Below are 16,149 nucleotides of genomic sequence, written 5' to 3' on the forward strand. Positions count from 1 at the left end.
CAAGTATAAGCTGACCTTTTCTGCATATTTTTTATGCTGAAAAAGCCCTCCTTGGCTTATACTCGAGTGAGGCGGGCAGCGGCGGAGGGACGAGCGGAGAGAAAGGAGCCCTTTCTTGGGGCTGGTCCCACCACCCGCCTCTCGCAAGGGCAGGCACAGGAGCCATGGTTGGGAGAGGCGCTGCGCTGTGCCTCTCCCAACCGGGCTCCTATGCCTGCTCTTGAAAGCAGCAGAGGCAGCAGCAGAGGGATGAGCGGCCCAAAAGGAGCCCTTTCAGCTGCAACTTCCTCCGCCGCCGCCTTTGCCACTGTCAGCGGTGGTGGAGGAGGAACGAGCAGCCCAAAAGCAGCTCTTTGGGCTGCTCCTTAATCCTCCTCCTTCGCCACTGCTGACAGCGGCAAAGTTGCACATGTTCAAACACATAAAGAAGCCCAGGTATTCCAACGCATGTGCGGCAGTGCTCTGTTAAAAAACAAAAAGCCAGACAGAGCTGCGGTGGTGGTTGCCGTGACAACTGCTGTTATGGTTCTAGAAGGCTCTTCATGTCCTACTCCACCAGCCCCGGACGGGGCTGCCCTGGAAGGTGCAGCACTGGCTGCAGAGTCTTGACCTCAGCTTCCTGCCTATGCATTTCCATAAGTGAGCCCCCCCCCCCCGCTTCCCACACCTTGGTCACCCTGACACTTCCCACCATACCTGGGCACCTTGGAGGCTGAAGACGTACCTCAGGATCAGCAGGAAGAAGGGGCCTGGTTTGCTTGGCTCCCTCGGCTGCAAGCCCTGGGCTGCGTCTTTCTTGCAGTGTAGGTGCCTCCCCTCCTGCGAGAAGTGAATGCAAATCTCCCACCTTTGAGGGAGCTTGAACTCAAGCCCTTTGATATGTGGATATCAAATGTTTTCAGACCAAAGGCTGGGCGAACCAGTGGGGTAGAGAGGCCCTTTGGGGGAGATGGGAAGCACCTGTGTTCTGTTGTCATCACTACTGGAAACGTCGGGTAAGATAGCACCAGCATCCTCTTTATCCGTTGAGAAGAGGTTTCCTTAGCTTATATTTGGGTCGGCTTATACTCAAGTATATACTGTACTTAGAGATAAGTCCTGCTGAGCTTAGTGCACATAGAATTGCAGCCTTTAAGTCCAACTAATTTCAGTAGAGAAGTGAAACTTGTGCTTCACATTCTTCCATTGAAATAAATGGAGCTTATATGTCCTTGCTTTTGGTTTTTCTGTTCTCAAGGACTGGATCCAGATTTGAACATGCTTAGAGTAGATCCATAAAATCAGTGAGACTCGAGTTAGTAAATCCCATGTACTTAGCTGGATCAAACGCCAAATATGTATGGCATGAGCAACATAAATCCTGGTGGCAAGCACCCTAACATTACTGAAATATATTCAGTATAAAAGTATAAATAAAATTTAAAAATAATGAAAAACAAGATTTACAGTGCAGTCCACAAATGTATTTTTAATGCCTATAACTTAATCACACTGAAACCCCATCTCATCGAGCATTTGATTTCCAGCTGTAGCTAGCCTTGGTTCACAAGCACAATGAATCGCATTAGCAAGCAGGCGAATATGGAGTTCATGGCCTATCCTGAGGGTTTGTTCCGTCCAGGTTTGCCCTCCTTATGGTCTTCTTGCAAGCATCTGACTGGCCACTCTGGTGAAACAGGATGCTGGACTTGATAGATCTGTGGTAATACCACCTTTGAAAATGGAGGGTCTGTCCAGCTATATGGCTAAGGGCATTCAGTAGAGCTGTCCTCTGTAAATTAGTGTAAAAGCAGTGGTGCCCTCAGGGTAGGACCTCAGGGCAGATGCCTGGGGTGTCATTCAGCAAATTGAGCAAGAAGACCCCCCAAACAGAGCTGGCTGGGTTGCTGCATTATCGAAATGCCACTATTCAAAGAGAGAAGCCCCCATAAGACAATTGAAGCCAGAATCTAAAATTACCCAGCAGATTACTGTTTTAATAGTTTTAAAATCCCTGCAACAATCTAAACTAGTCTTCCTTCCTTATGGCAGTTTATAGGAGAGCTGAATCTGGCTCTGTACGTATATACTTCCCAGACTTAATCATTCATGCCTATCCCTTTTTGTGTGTCTTTTCTTTTGTGTGTGTACCGATCCATGTCGTTATCTGTATGATTCATTTCCTTGTGGCCCAACCTTCTTGTACAACTGGGTTCTAGGTAGCTTAATTAAAACAAAGCACACCAACTCCACAACGGCTACAGCTCAATAATAGCACTAACGTATGTTCCTCCTGTGTATGCTGTAATGCTAAATAAAATCCTGTTTGTTCTTTTTCAGTAAATTTATTTCAGACCGCGAGAGCAGAAGAAGTCTAACCAACAGCCACTTGGAAAAGAAGAAATGTGATGAATATGTAGGTTACCCTCCTTGCCCTCCTTGCACGAAGAGCCAACCTGATGCCCTCCAAAAGCTGTTGGACTACAACTCCCATAATCCTCAAGCACTGGCCATTCTATCTGGGGCCGTTGGGAGATGAAGTCTAGCAACATCTGGAGGGAAACATGTCTGCTACCCCTGTCCTACAGTGGGAGCTGTGAGGTGCACACAGATCTCCTTTGCAAACAAGAGGTTTGCTGTTCACGTCAGTTTGTGGAACAGCTCACCCACATTTTATTTATTACATTGATATTCTCCCTTCTAAAGAGCTTAAGGCAGTGTGCGCAATTCTCCCCAACCTCAAATGTTATCCTCATAACAACCCTGTGAGGTAGGTTAACCTAAAAGATATTGAGTGACCCAAGATCACCCAGTTAGCTTCATGTGGCTAAGTCAGGGCTTGAACCTGGGTCTTCATGTTCCTAGTCCCAACATTTTACTGCTACACCACACCAAACTCTTTTGAGTTCCACAGAAGTGAATGATTAAGCTCCTTGCTAGAAGAGGTCTCTGTAAGTACAGAGTTCTCTTGTCCTGGAGGAAGGCCTGTGTGGGACGTCACCACCGATCTCTCCACAGGCAGGAAGTCAAGACTTTAATGAGGGTATACCTGGTGGGCAGGGCAACCCCTTCACCAGCTCAGCTTCCTGCCAGCTGCACTGTATGTTGCTCTTGTCGGCAGCTCCAGGCAGGAACACCATTTAGGAAGGAATTTTCCTTTGTCTTCATTTGTTTGTCTTTCCGGGATCCTCTTTTCTCTCCCCCATCTGCTGCTTTTTCGTTTCCTTCTGGCTACATAGATCTCTCCTTTCCCTTCTTCCAGCATCTATTTTCTTTTGGCTTTTGGGGCCTACAGCCCTTGTAAGCCTCTGGACATCCCGGAGGGGGAGAGCTTTGGAAAGGGGTGGAACATGGTAGATGGGGCTTTGCCCAGGAGGAGGTCCAACAGGCCAATGAGCAATCCCAGGCAGTAGGCAATGCCTCTAAGGCCTTTCCTGAGCATAACCCCCCCCCCCGAGAGTTTTCCCTTTTGTAGAAGAGTTCTGCTGGAACATCTTGCATGAATGGCAGGTTCCCGGGGCCTCAGTGTGAAATTACGGGTGATATTCAATTTATTTGATTTCAGTGCATCTATTGAATGTATGACTTGGTTGGGTATCATCCTATGTTCTCTCAATTACTTTTGTGGCTTTTCAGTTACTAATAATTTACCTCTTGCCACTGTACCCAAGTGGGGAAATAATCAAATTATCTGACTGAAGGGAAAGGGTCAGGATGAGAAATTATATTCAGAAAAAAGCATAGGATGCTTTTCAAATATGCTGCAAACCTTCTTTTCTTTTCTTTTAATTCAACCTGTACAGATTCCAGGCACGACTTCATTGGGAATGTCTGTCTTCAATCTCAGCAATGCCATTATGGGCAGTGGAATATTAGGTCTTGCCTTTGCGCTGGCTAACACAGGAATCCTGCTCTTTACGTAAGTCATCAACATGCAAAAGGCCTTGGGTAAATTTTCACTTTGACACAGAAATCAATTTGGAGTGAGTGTTGATGTTCATACTCCATTTGTATGCTGTTTTAATAAATGAAATAAGCTATTAAAAATAAGTGTGCAATTCACATACAACTTAAAAGGCAGCTGTTTAGCATTCAGGCAGCCCAACACACTGGAGTCTAGTTTCTTCTTTTTCACCTTCAGATTTATTTCTGTAGGAGTAAGGCAGAAGATTGCATAGAATCCCAAGCAATGGCACTTTTTTCTAAGGCTATAGCATCTCTCAGAGAACAAATGCACTATTAAATGCCATTATTCTTATCTGATCTCTGGGGGTGATGTTCAACTAAGTTTTACTCAGAGCAGACCTATCAAAATTAATGGCCCTGACATGTTCATTAATTTAAATGGATCTACTCTTGAGTAAGGGATGCGGGTGATCTTGGACTTGCTCATCAGAAGGTCGGCGGTTTGAATCCCCATAACGGGGTGAGCTCCCATTGCTCGGTCCCTGCTCCTGCCAACCTAGCAGTTCGAAAGCACATCAAAGTGCAAGTAGATATAGGTACTGCTCCGGCGGGAAGGTATACGGCATTTATGTGTGCATCTCTGGTTCACAAGAAGCGGCTTAGTCATGCTGGCCACATGACCCGGAAGCTGTCTGCAGACAAACACCGGCTCCCTTGGCCTATAGAGCAAGATGAGCGCCCCAACCCCAGAGTCGGTAACGGAAGCTGTATGCCGTCTCCCTCGGCCTCAAAACATCTGAAGGGCCGAGTTTGCCTATGCCTGGCTTACTATATAAGGAAAATACTTGGGGAGGGATGGGTGGAGCAATGCAAGGGTGGGGAGAGGGAGGAGGTGGTGCTTTGTTGTGACCGATAGGTCAAGCTTGTAACCAGAGGGAATTGTTTTTCCCAGACTCTTCCATACCAGTGCTCCTTACCTCTACCCTCAAATCAACTTTCAAGGTGCTTAGCACAAAAACCACTGGACCAATCCCTCACAATTTGGCACTCCTTTCTCTCTTCTGGCTGCAATTTTCCAACCAGTTGCCCACAAAACACTAGAGGAGATTAAGTTAATCCTTTTTCTTTTTTTTACACCCCCAAAGCTGTAAGGCTGTCCTTGTGGAAAAACCGCTGCTGCTGCTGTCCCAATATTTGGCAGGATGCATCTCTTCATAATGGACTACTATGCAAATTTCATTCAATTCTGCCAGAGAGGATGGGGAAAACATTATAGCCGTTTTAACATTTCCCAATAATGAATGCTTATTAGATGCATTTTGGCAAGCCATCCATAATGTTTGCCTTTGGTCATTGGTAGGTCCCAACTCATCATTTGAGAATTCTTTTCTGGAGCAAAATATATTTCCTCTATATAAGTTCCAGTATCTTAGCAGCATCTGAAGGAGCAAACCTGAAAAGTTTTAATTGCATATAGGAGTGAATTACTTAAGCTTTAAGCTTTAGGTGTTAGAAACATGGGTTCTTTCAATCTTCCAGAAGTGCCAAAGAGTGTAAAGGAACATTGCAGTAACTTCACAGTCTTAAAAAAAAAAAAACATCTTTGTGAAGCACAGTTTTACAGCTTCCCTGAAAAAGATGTCTCTTGTAAACAAGACAGATTTTATAAATTAAAGATGGAGCAGTACCCACCCTCGAAAAACATAAAAATAGTTTCCGCTCCAGAGATATGTTATATATATATTTTAATAAAGTTTGATTTTTAATAAGTGGTTTAGAACATCCTATTAATAGGAACATAGAGAAGAAAGCAGACTGTGGTTAAAATCCTGTGTACATTTTCTTGGGAATAAATCCTCTTGAATACAATGGGGCTTACTTCTGAGTAAATATACATATTGTATTGTGTGGGCAGATTACAGAGAGAAGGCGCCTTGTACAAGCCTTGTTGAAATTAATGTGAACCAGATTAAAATTAATAGTTTATTTCATGGGCAGGAGAGCTTCTACCTGAAATGCACCCTTTGCCACTACATTGTTTTTAAAAAATAAATTCCAGTACTACACTGGAGAAATTCAATATGTGCTACTCAGTACCCAGAGTCATTGTTGAGTATCTAATATTTGTTACAAAGGAACCACAAACTGGTTCGTAGTCAAGGATAAATGTATGTTAGGGGTTGTTTTAACACTGTAACCAAAAATCCCAACACCACCAAATCTTTGTTTCCAAGGGAAGCTGTGGCTACATTGCAGTGTATCAAAAATTGGGTTACTAGAGCTACAGCTGTTGGAATGAAGCTTTTTTAGAAACTGAGCTCAAGAATCTACCCAGAATATTCAAGGTGATTCACACATTTCCAGATCACATAGGGAGTGAAAGAATGAATTGGTTTGGGTGCGGGGCAGTAGTGAGGTTAGTCAATGAGGTTGTCCAGAGATAGCAAAATATCAAGCCCTGAACCTGTTCAATAGAAAGAAGAACTCTTTCCTGCCAACAACCACCCCACCCCGCCGCCCAGTTCTTGAAGGCAGCCAAGGAGAGTCTTCAGATGTGTTTTCTGCTCTGAAGAAATGCAATGTTTGTGCTGACTATCTCTCGTGCTACCTGAAGCTCTTTTTGGTGGTTGGTCATGGGGGCGTAGGGTGAGGTAAAGCCACGCCCGCCATGCATTCAGGAGCATCTCTCCTGGCTGGGGTGAAACTCTAGTAAAAGCTTCCCAGCAGGAGCATCACTGCCAGTTGCTGGCTTTGGGGGGGGGGGTTGAGGCTGTGTGGGCACCCTGTTGGCAGTGCTAGGCTGACTCTACCAGTGCCCCTATGCAGCCCCAAGTTCACCACTGCCTCATCCTCCCCAGCGGGTGACAGCAGTGCTATGGGAAGTCCTACTGCCTTCCCATTTACCTACCTCTCTGTTCCTTTTTCCCTGTTGCTACACTTCCTGAAAACAGCCTGGCTTGCAGGAGAGAGGGGCAGTGGCGTAGCGTAGGTTGTCAGCACCCGGGGCAAGGCAAGTAATTTGCGCCCCCTAATCCGTGGATTTGCACCCCCTAACCCTAACCCCCAGATGTTGCGGCCGGCCCCCCCTGCACCCCCCACGCTACGCCACTGGAGAGGGGTGAGTTAAGAGGCAGAGAGAGGACTCCTTCCATTCTCTTCCTCTTGTTTTCCCATCCTTTCTGCCTGAGGCTATTTGGATGAGAGGAAAGGGAGAGATTGTGTGAAATAGGAGAGCAAAAAAGGAGGGAAGGGTCCTTCTTTGCCTTGTGCGCGCTCTCCCCGCCCCCCCCCCCCAATTTTTTCAGCCTCCAAGCTATACAAAAGCAAACGTAAGGACAGGTCTGGCAAGTCATGCTACATTTTTCATGTAACAAATATTCAGCAAGCTAAGAGCAATTCGACCACAGGAAACCACCCTGTGGAACAGACAGCTGCAGGTGACTCACACAAATGAGCAACACTGCTTTTGAGGGCGAGGAGCTAGTAGCCAGCCTGCTCTCGGACGAAAGGCCATGTCAACCTTGAGAACAGGGCTCAGATAGATGATGAGGTAAAGGTCTTGGCAAAAACCACATTTCATTTGTAGCCCAGTATTCTGAGAAATGGTGGGAGGGAAGCGAGAATAACTTTAGTATTTACCCAGTTTAACAATAAAAAAATGACCAAAAGTTGCTGACTGACCAAAAAAAGGAAAACTCTGGCCTTCTCTTGGACCTTTAAGCTGCAAACAGATCCAGAGCAGGACTGTTACTGTCACATGTCAGCAGCAGGGCTGGCTCAGGATCCAGCCCCATTTCAAGAGGTTCCCCGCTGACAGTAGATCTTCTCTGCTAGCCAACAGGAGGGTCCAAGGAACAACTACGCTCTATCCAGATCCATAGCTGTCAACGTTTCCCTTTTTTTAAGGTAAATTCCTTTATTCCAAATAGGATTCCTCGCAAGAAAAGGGAAAAGTTGACAGCTATGTCTAGATCCCTTCCAGCATAGCTGATTGGCAGTTTGAATTGCTCTGTTACACAGAATGGAGAGATATCTCTATGCATCAAGGAGACGTGAAATTTACAGCAACAGTGGTCAGTGGAAATGCTGGAAACCCAGTGCTTTTCCCCCCTAAATAAATGTTTAGGGGTACTCTCATTTTCCTACCCATATTGAAATACTGCCCCTCAATGAGGCCAAACTTAGATTCACAAAATGTTTAGGGATATGCGTGCCCCTGCGCCCCGCCCCGCCCCCCGAAAAAAGGACTGTGGAAACCCTAATGTGTGCTCCAGCACAAAAGAGCACGAGAAGGGTTTTTAAAGGTTAAGACAACACTAAATGGCTCTGAAACTGACACAGTCATTTTCCTGTTCTCCTCAAGTTAACTCAGAATGTTATGAATGCAACCTTAAATCTCCACCCTCCCTCACACCTACAGCCCATTATTATCTGTTCTCACTAATAGGTGCAATGCCATCTAACACTTAACAGGGTAAGAAGAAGCACCTTTGCGTTGCTAACAGGAAGTAGCCATTTGCTTTGTACACGTTTAATATCCCTCAGAATCGGGTGAAGAACATTTTTCTAACTTCAGTACATTGATGCTAAAAACGCTGAAACTGTTTGAGGGAAGCTTTGTGTGTTGTGAACCAGTTAAACGGCATTATCACTTGCACACTTTTTTCTTTTCCATTTGTGGAATAAAGAGACAACAATCAACTAAAGAGAATGCTCTGTATATATTCACAGATGTATTTGCCACAATATTAGTTCTGCGGATTTATTTTTTTTAACAGTGGTTTTTGACAAGTATGCTTTTGTTAGCCCTGGTTCAACATATGAAACATGAGAGCTCTTTGGGTGCTGCAGAGTTTTCTCAGCTCCGCGGTGCATGTTTTGAATTTGCAGAAAGCCGGCACTGTTCATGTTTTCATACCATTCCCTGGGTTGGTACTGGCAGTAGTCAGCCTGTCTCAACCACAACCCATACAGCAAACAATCTGTTCATGCTGTTTTATTGGAAGCCGTGGAAAATACCAAGTTTATGCATAGCAACCTGCAACAGATTTTGAGGGCAAGGAAGGACAGCAGATTAGAATATTGTTCCCTGTTCCCCTTTTTACTTGCAAACACCATCCTGGGCTTGCCATGGGAAGCTCAGGACTAGAAACCACATTACTGTTTTGCAGAAACTACGACTCGGGGCTCTTGAATAAACATCTGTGACTAAGCACGAGTCACCAGAGACTTCTTCCTATCCAATTCAAACACTGGCCACAGCTACTGATGGCTTGAACAGAAACATGATTAGTAGCAGTTCTTGTTAGCTTATTTAAAGAACTGCTCAGCCATTAGGTAATGTGCTGAAAACTCAGGAAAGACTGTATCATGATTTGGGTTCCCCCCACCCCCGCAAAGTACAACTTCTTGCAGTTTAGAGATCCAGTACTAACATATTATGCTAATCTATGGTTCACCATTACACGCATGAGCTTCAGGGTCCACATGCTCCCCACCAATACATTTGTTCATATAGCACAGCCACAGGGAGGAGATCAGAAGCTTTTGCTTCAATGAACAGTGGCTATTTGTTGTGTCTGAACCCAGACAAGCATTAGTTAAGTAAGGTTTAGGGAAACCATGGATTATAATCCTGTTTCTCTAAACCAGGCTTCCTCAACCTCGGCCCTCCAGATGTTTTTGGCGTACAACTTCCATGATCCCAAGCTAGCAGGACCAGTGGTCAGGGATGATGGGAATTGTACTCTCAAAACATCTGGAGGGCCAAGGTTGAGGAAGCTTGCTCTAAACCATGGTTAACACTAACCACAGTTCTTAGTTTGGATGGGGGGTGAAATACCTACATTCATTTATTCATAGGCCTCTTCAAAACCAATAAACATGCAAATCAATACAATGAAATACAATTACAGATACAAATCACAAGCTCAAGTGTAAAACTGGGTAGACATGTGGAGATCAAATAGAGGCTAGCCTGGGAATGGAAGTGAACATTTCCAATTTCATCCTCCCAGCTGCTCCAGTGGAGGGAAGGGGAAGGAGGAGTATGAAAGCCTGAGGCTTGCCTAGGCTTGTTTCTGATATACTAAACCTTGGTTTAGCATTATATCTGAACACAACCATTATCTGCTACTAGAATCGATTTTGCTAATGGGAGAGGATGTTTTCTTTCTTAGAGAAATTCCGCAGGAATGATGCTTATCCAAAGTGGCCATACAAAGTGGTCTAACAACATCTGACAGATGTGCCAGGGACATTATTCATTTCCTTGCTTGAATACAAAGGACAATAGTCTGAATGGAAATCACTACAAGAGCATATAACTCCCAGCTGTGTCATATATTTAAACATTTTCTTAATAGGACTTTTGTCTATTCAGACTAATTTATCTTGGTGGCTTGCATCAAGGTACTAAATATAGCTGCATTTGTAACTAACCACCACACCGTTTTCATACCATATTCATTTGAAGAGCTTTACACTGCTTGGTCCGATTTATGGTACTAATTTATTGAGTGAGACTATTTGGAGAGTCTGGCTTTGAGCATCTGCTGTAGCATTAGCCAGCACATGAGCAATGCCGTCTGTACCCAGGCCTTAATAAAAGGAGGCCCAACTTTGGCTCATACCATAATACTTGCAAGACACAAAAGAGCTCTTAGAAACTATAGCTTCCATTATATACCCCACACTTCAGTTCCATACAAAATATGGGTGGTGATTTTCCCTATGTCTATAAAAATGTACAAAGACAATAAACAGCTTCTCTTGCCATATCACTGCTGTTTTTAGTTTATTATATTTATAAGGCCCCTTTTCACACACAAAAATGAACTCAGAGTGACTTGTAGAAACAAACATGAAAAACAAATATAAAAACCAGAACAAAAACATATTAAGCCACAATAATATGCATAAAAGAGCAAATCCAACTCAACACCACCTCACCCAAAATAGGCAGAGAATTAAATGCCAATGTCCAAGAGAATAAAAATGTTTTTCCTTGTGCTTTAAAGGGAAGGTGCCAAGTGGGTCTCCCTGTGGATAGCATTCCACAGCTTTCCTAGGGGGCCTAGTTTAGGTAACACACCACCATTCATTATATGGTTAGAGAGTTTTGCCAAAACAGTAGCCCTTAATTGAAAATTAAATTTAAAAGTTCTGGTGGCAGTGTAGCTTGGCTATTGACTTTCCAATTAACGCAAGGCTATCCTGTTCTGAGGGCTAAACGGGGGTCAGAAAATATCATAATTATTCTGGTATTAAAATTCCCCAATAAATCCATATGGGGCTCTGGGTTAAACAAGGATGGACAAACGGACAGACAGCACTTCCCAATTCACCCCACACTTCAGGCACAAAATTTTGTGATGAAATTTCTGTAAGCACAAAGGCAGCCAATATCCTACTGCTATGACCACCACTACATCTACTCCCACCTCCTTTTTGGGGGGGTGGAGGGGGGTGACGACACACTACACAGGGTTTGTAACTCTAAATATATTCTGCTTGGATCATGCAGCCAAATTTGCTGGAGACAAATAACCTAAAACTGATGGAGATACACTATAAAATCTTTGTCAGCCAATTAGTTTAGCCACTCAGCAATACTCTAAATAAGGAATTTAATTGGTTTTATACTATACTTCAAGTCAACAACATTCCTTTCTCAGATAGTTTGCTGATGTAAACAGTGATTTAACAGGGCAACTGCACATCCCATGAGTGCTCTGCTTTATGAACTTCTGCATAGGCTCTTGCAGGAATGGGGATAAACATCTGGAAAGGGTAAAATAATTTTCCGCCCCAGGCCTTTGATCAGTCCATAGGAAGATGGCCTTTGATCACTCCACAGGAAGATGAATGGCCTGTGATTTAGAGCTCTGAGTTCGTCTAAACCAGGCATAGGCAAACTCGGCCCTCCATATGTTTTGGGACTACAATTCCCATCATCCCTGACCACTAGTCCTGTCAGCTAGGGATGATGGGAGTTGTAGTCCCAAAACATATGGAGGGCCCAGTTTGGGGATGCCTGTTCTAAGCTATCAATTTTTACAGGAAATATCTTAACATTCATTCTGCTAATTAAGAAGTCAGCAGTATTAATTATTTTGCCTCTTAACTCTGGTTAACTCACTTTTTCAACACTTTAATGACAGAATCATAAGAATGACAGTATCAAATAAACTTCTAGAATGGACAGGTGTTTTTTTAAATTGCATATGTGAATTGGCAAACAAAAAACAAACAGGAAACCCATGACGCTCAGGGATATGTATGACGTCTGCTATGAGCCTGTGAGGTCTCTCTGGCTCCCTCAGAATCACTGAAGGTGCTTCCAGACAGAGGTTGATTGTCAAGTCAGTGTTGCTCATCCGCATAAAATTTTGTGCTCTCCACGCAACATCACTGCCTTCAAAATGCCAGTCCATGCATTTTTACATTTAACCTTTCCTCTTACCATGCAATATCTGTTAAGTAATAGCAACCCATTATACATTTGCAACCACCACTGGCATGGAAGCCTACTAGCACTGCAGCCTGTGCTGTGATGATATTTAAATGGGTGGTATCTTTCCCCATATCTCTACCTCCATTTGCTTGTCACCTGAGCACTACCGAGTCATTTTGTTTCCAGTGGCTCAAACAATATTTCTACTACTGTTCCAAATTCAGTGCCGTGCAGGACCTGGCTTATTATATAACGATGGTATATTTTTCTTTCTTATTTCCTTTTTTTATAGGTTGCTTTTGATTTCAGTGACGTTGCTGTCTATTTATTCAATAAACCTCCTGTTGTTGTGTGCAAAGGAAACAGGTAATTCATAAGAATGTTGTACAATTCAATAGCAATGAAGGTGATGGGGTGAAGTATATGGAGAATAAAATAAATGTTTTTGGGTCGTCGTCCCCCATCAGTGCTATTATAGTGGGGGGGGGGACTTTAGTAGTGGTCCTGAATACAATAGAAAACATTAAATGCACTTTACTTCACCAGAGAAATTGAAGCCTTGCAGAAGTGTATCAAAGGAAGCGATAATCGAGCCTTCTATTCATGAAGGCAGAAACAGACTCAGGTGAGACTGTAGGAAACAGAGCAGAACCAGTTCTTGATGGATTGCATTTTCTGCCTCAAACTCCCCATCTTGTGCTTTAACAAAGTACCAGCAGATGGAGGGTATAAAGACACAGTGTAAATGACAACAGTGCATAAAGGAAGTGCATGTAGTCTCTCGATTTCCTAAGCTAGATAAAGGAACATTCCTACTGCTGGTGCCATGTCAACTTAAAGTGTTCTTATGTATTGGCCAACCCTAAACAAATATATCCTTGGTCTGACTGCAGATCCTTCAGCATGCCAAAGGAAGCGAACATTGTTGGAAAAAGGAAGGTTCTCTAGTTTTCTGTACAGTGTGTTACTGAACAGCACCTGTTAGGGATCAACAACACGAAAGGGTTGTTTCCTTAATGCCCTGCTTGTGAACTTCCTGGGACATCTGGTTGGTCACTGTATGAAACAGGATTCTAGACCAGGTGAAGCATTGATCAGATGCAGCAGAGCTCTTCAAATGTTCAGTGGTTTATTGTGCCCCAAGAGTTGTGTTGTATCATGTTCTTCTTTTTTCTTTTTAACTTTTCACCCTTTTAAATATTTTATTCTCAGATTGTAAGATTATATCCAAAAATGAATTTTTAAAGAAAGAATTTGAAGTGAAATAAAAAAGTTTGGAGGTCATAGAGCTCAATCTGCCTATTTACATGGACCTGGCAAAAAAAAAAATATTATGATGATGCCAATGCTATGATTGCGCTTTACAATGCTTGGTGTTCCACTTGTTCCTAGAACTCTCGATATTCAATTTCCTGCTGTTTCAGATATGTACATTTGCCCAAACATATTCAGGTTAAAGGAGCTTACTGAAGTGTTTGAACAGAAGCATTACAAATGTCAAGGGGGTAGGAGCAAGGAGATTTCATTTTGCTTTGAACTCCACCTAAGTATAAGTGACAACTTCTGACATTTTGCAAATGCATGATAAGCTGGATGAACTACAGAGATGAACACAGAATTATGAATGGGGTGTGTGTGTGCAGATGAGAGTGCGAGAACTGTAAATGACTTGCCATTGTTGTATCATATCCTGACTCTTTTCCAACTTGGTTTAACCAGGCTGCATGGTTTATGAAAAACTTGGCGAGCAAATCTTTGGCACCCCGGGGAAGTTTATTGTTTTTGGATCCACGTCACTTCAGAACACTGGAGGTAAATGCTGTGTGCTTAAAGGTGACCTTTTGGCATTTTCAGTCTCCCTAGTACCACTGTACTCTGCTCAAACTTAAATTCTCGTTGCATTGTAATAAATATGCATTAGGAAGTATATCTAGTGTTTCTGCTGTCTTGGCTATTTGGATTCACCTTCTGACCATATGCCTTTGCTCCTACTTCTGCCAGTTCTAATAAAGAGACCAGTATGCTTCCAAGGATAGATGGAAGTCTAGCAATTCCTTTCCCCCACCCATTTTTTGGAAACCCTTTCCTAGTATGGGTCATGTTAATGACATCATGTGAGTTTGCCGGCCCAGTTATTCTATTTCTATAGGACTATCCCTGGGTTATATTCACTGCATAGACTGAAGCCTGGAGGCCACTTCAAATGAGACCTTTTGTACTTGTTTATGGTTCCTGACTTGAGTACAAAAAAACTTATGCTGTGTGTCTCATTTTCAAATGTATTTTGAGTGACTTGTCTCTTTAAAATGCACACAAATGATGAGTGGGAAAGGATTGGGCCACTTCTGGTGCATATATTAAAGGCATAAGCTACTGACAATACAGGCATGTGCCATTTATCCATGTGAGATACACAAACAGAGGGCAGGTTCAGACATAACATTTCTGGTCCATTGGAAATGGGCAAGCAACCAGAGCATTCCTGCATTCCCTTTATTTTCAGTAATATCTACCCTGGGAAGTTTGAGTGCTACCTGCAAGCCAGAATTGCAAACCACAGCTTGATACTGGTTTGCAATCCTGGCTTGTTGGAAGCAGTTAAAACCATAGTTTCCTCATCCAGATAACATGGGGATACTACAATTTAACAGACTAGCCACTCTTCTCTGCAACTGGGTGTGCAAAAAGAGGAGGGAACCCTCAATCTCATCACTCATTCACATGTCCACATACCACAGTTTATTGGACCAGCAATATTAATCTCTGAACCCACCCACAGTGTGTATTTTGTACTTGGGGATATCATAGCTGAATATACAAAAAGACTCGTTTGAATTGGCCCTGAGGAAAGCACAGAGAAAAACCAAGCACACGGCAGTGTCTTGGCATCATGACTGATTATGTTCCCTTTCTAACAAGACCTTGTTTTCCCCAGCAATGCTGAGCTATCTCTTCATAGTTAAAAATGAACTACCTGCTGCCATAAAGTTCCTTATGGGAGAAGAAGAAACATTTTCGTAAGTTTAATTTGTGGCTTTGCTGACTGGACTAATTGGTTAGTCAGTCTAAGGCAGGGGTTTATCAAAAGTATTCCGTGCTAGAAATGTTATAGGCTGCTGTCATGCTGGTTTTGAATGCTAGGTGTTACGTCACAACTTCTTATGGGATTATTAAGGGCAGAGAAATAAAAAGAAGCAAAATATAAGCCTGAAGTTATCTATTCTGTGCTGCTTCAGTTGTTTGTGTGTGTTTTTAAAAAAACCTCTATAATAATAAACAAAGCATTATTATTCAAGTTCTTGGGGGGGGGGGAATGCACCATTGAGATATAATATATCCCAATACTAAACTAAACAGAAAATTCCATTAGGGAAGTGGCAAGCCACTCACAGATATATATTTTTCATGCTAGATCAGACTTCACCAGCCTGGTACCCTCCAGAGGTTAGGACTACAGTTCCCGTCAGCCTCCAGCACTGTGCTAAAGAGACAAACTGAGCAGTTGTATTCAACTAACTTTTACTTAAGAGCAAACCTATTATTAGACTTAAGTTAGTCATGGCCATTAATTTCAATGGGTCTACCCTGAATAAAAGTTAGCTGAGCATCAGCACCAATTCCCAATACCTGACTGGATGGCCTGGTCTGCTCAAAAGCAGCAGTCAGAATTTTCCATAGTGCTCCGTTTGCAAAGTATAGAGCTTGGGTAGCCAACATTGTGCTCTCCAGATACCGTTGGACTACAACTCCCATCAGTCCCTGACAGCATAGCCATTTGTCAGGGATGATGTGAGTTGCATCCAACAACA

General features: G+C 43.1%; 1 protein-coding gene across 2 annotated transcripts in view; it reads left to right on the top strand.

The window, feature by feature from the left end:
- The window catches only part of SLC38A1 (solute carrier family 38 member 1), a 41,570-nt gene that overhangs the window by 12,543 nt on the left and 12,878 nt on the right, over nt 1-16,149 (top strand). Inside the window, exons 3-7 of one of the 2 annotated variants that reach the window (XM_083699346.1) lie at nt 2,320-2,395; nt 3,783-3,898; nt 12,633-12,706; nt 14,060-14,152; nt 15,276-15,357. In XM_083699346.1, coding sequence (XP_083555472.1) covers nt 2,320-2,395; nt 3,783-3,898; nt 12,633-12,706; nt 14,060-14,152; nt 15,276-15,357 — 441 coding nt within the window. The remainder of the gene's footprint in view (nt 1-2,319; nt 2,396-3,782; nt 3,899-12,632; nt 12,707-14,059; nt 14,153-15,275; nt 15,358-16,149) is intronic. The other variant, XM_083699347.1, reaches the window with a different exon arrangement.

Source organism: Podarcis gaigeae, assembly GCF_964106915.1.
Source record: "Podarcis gaigeae genome assembly, chromosome: 10".
NCBI lineage: Eukaryota > Metazoa > Chordata > Lepidosauria > Squamata > Lacertidae > Podarcis > Podarcis gaigeae.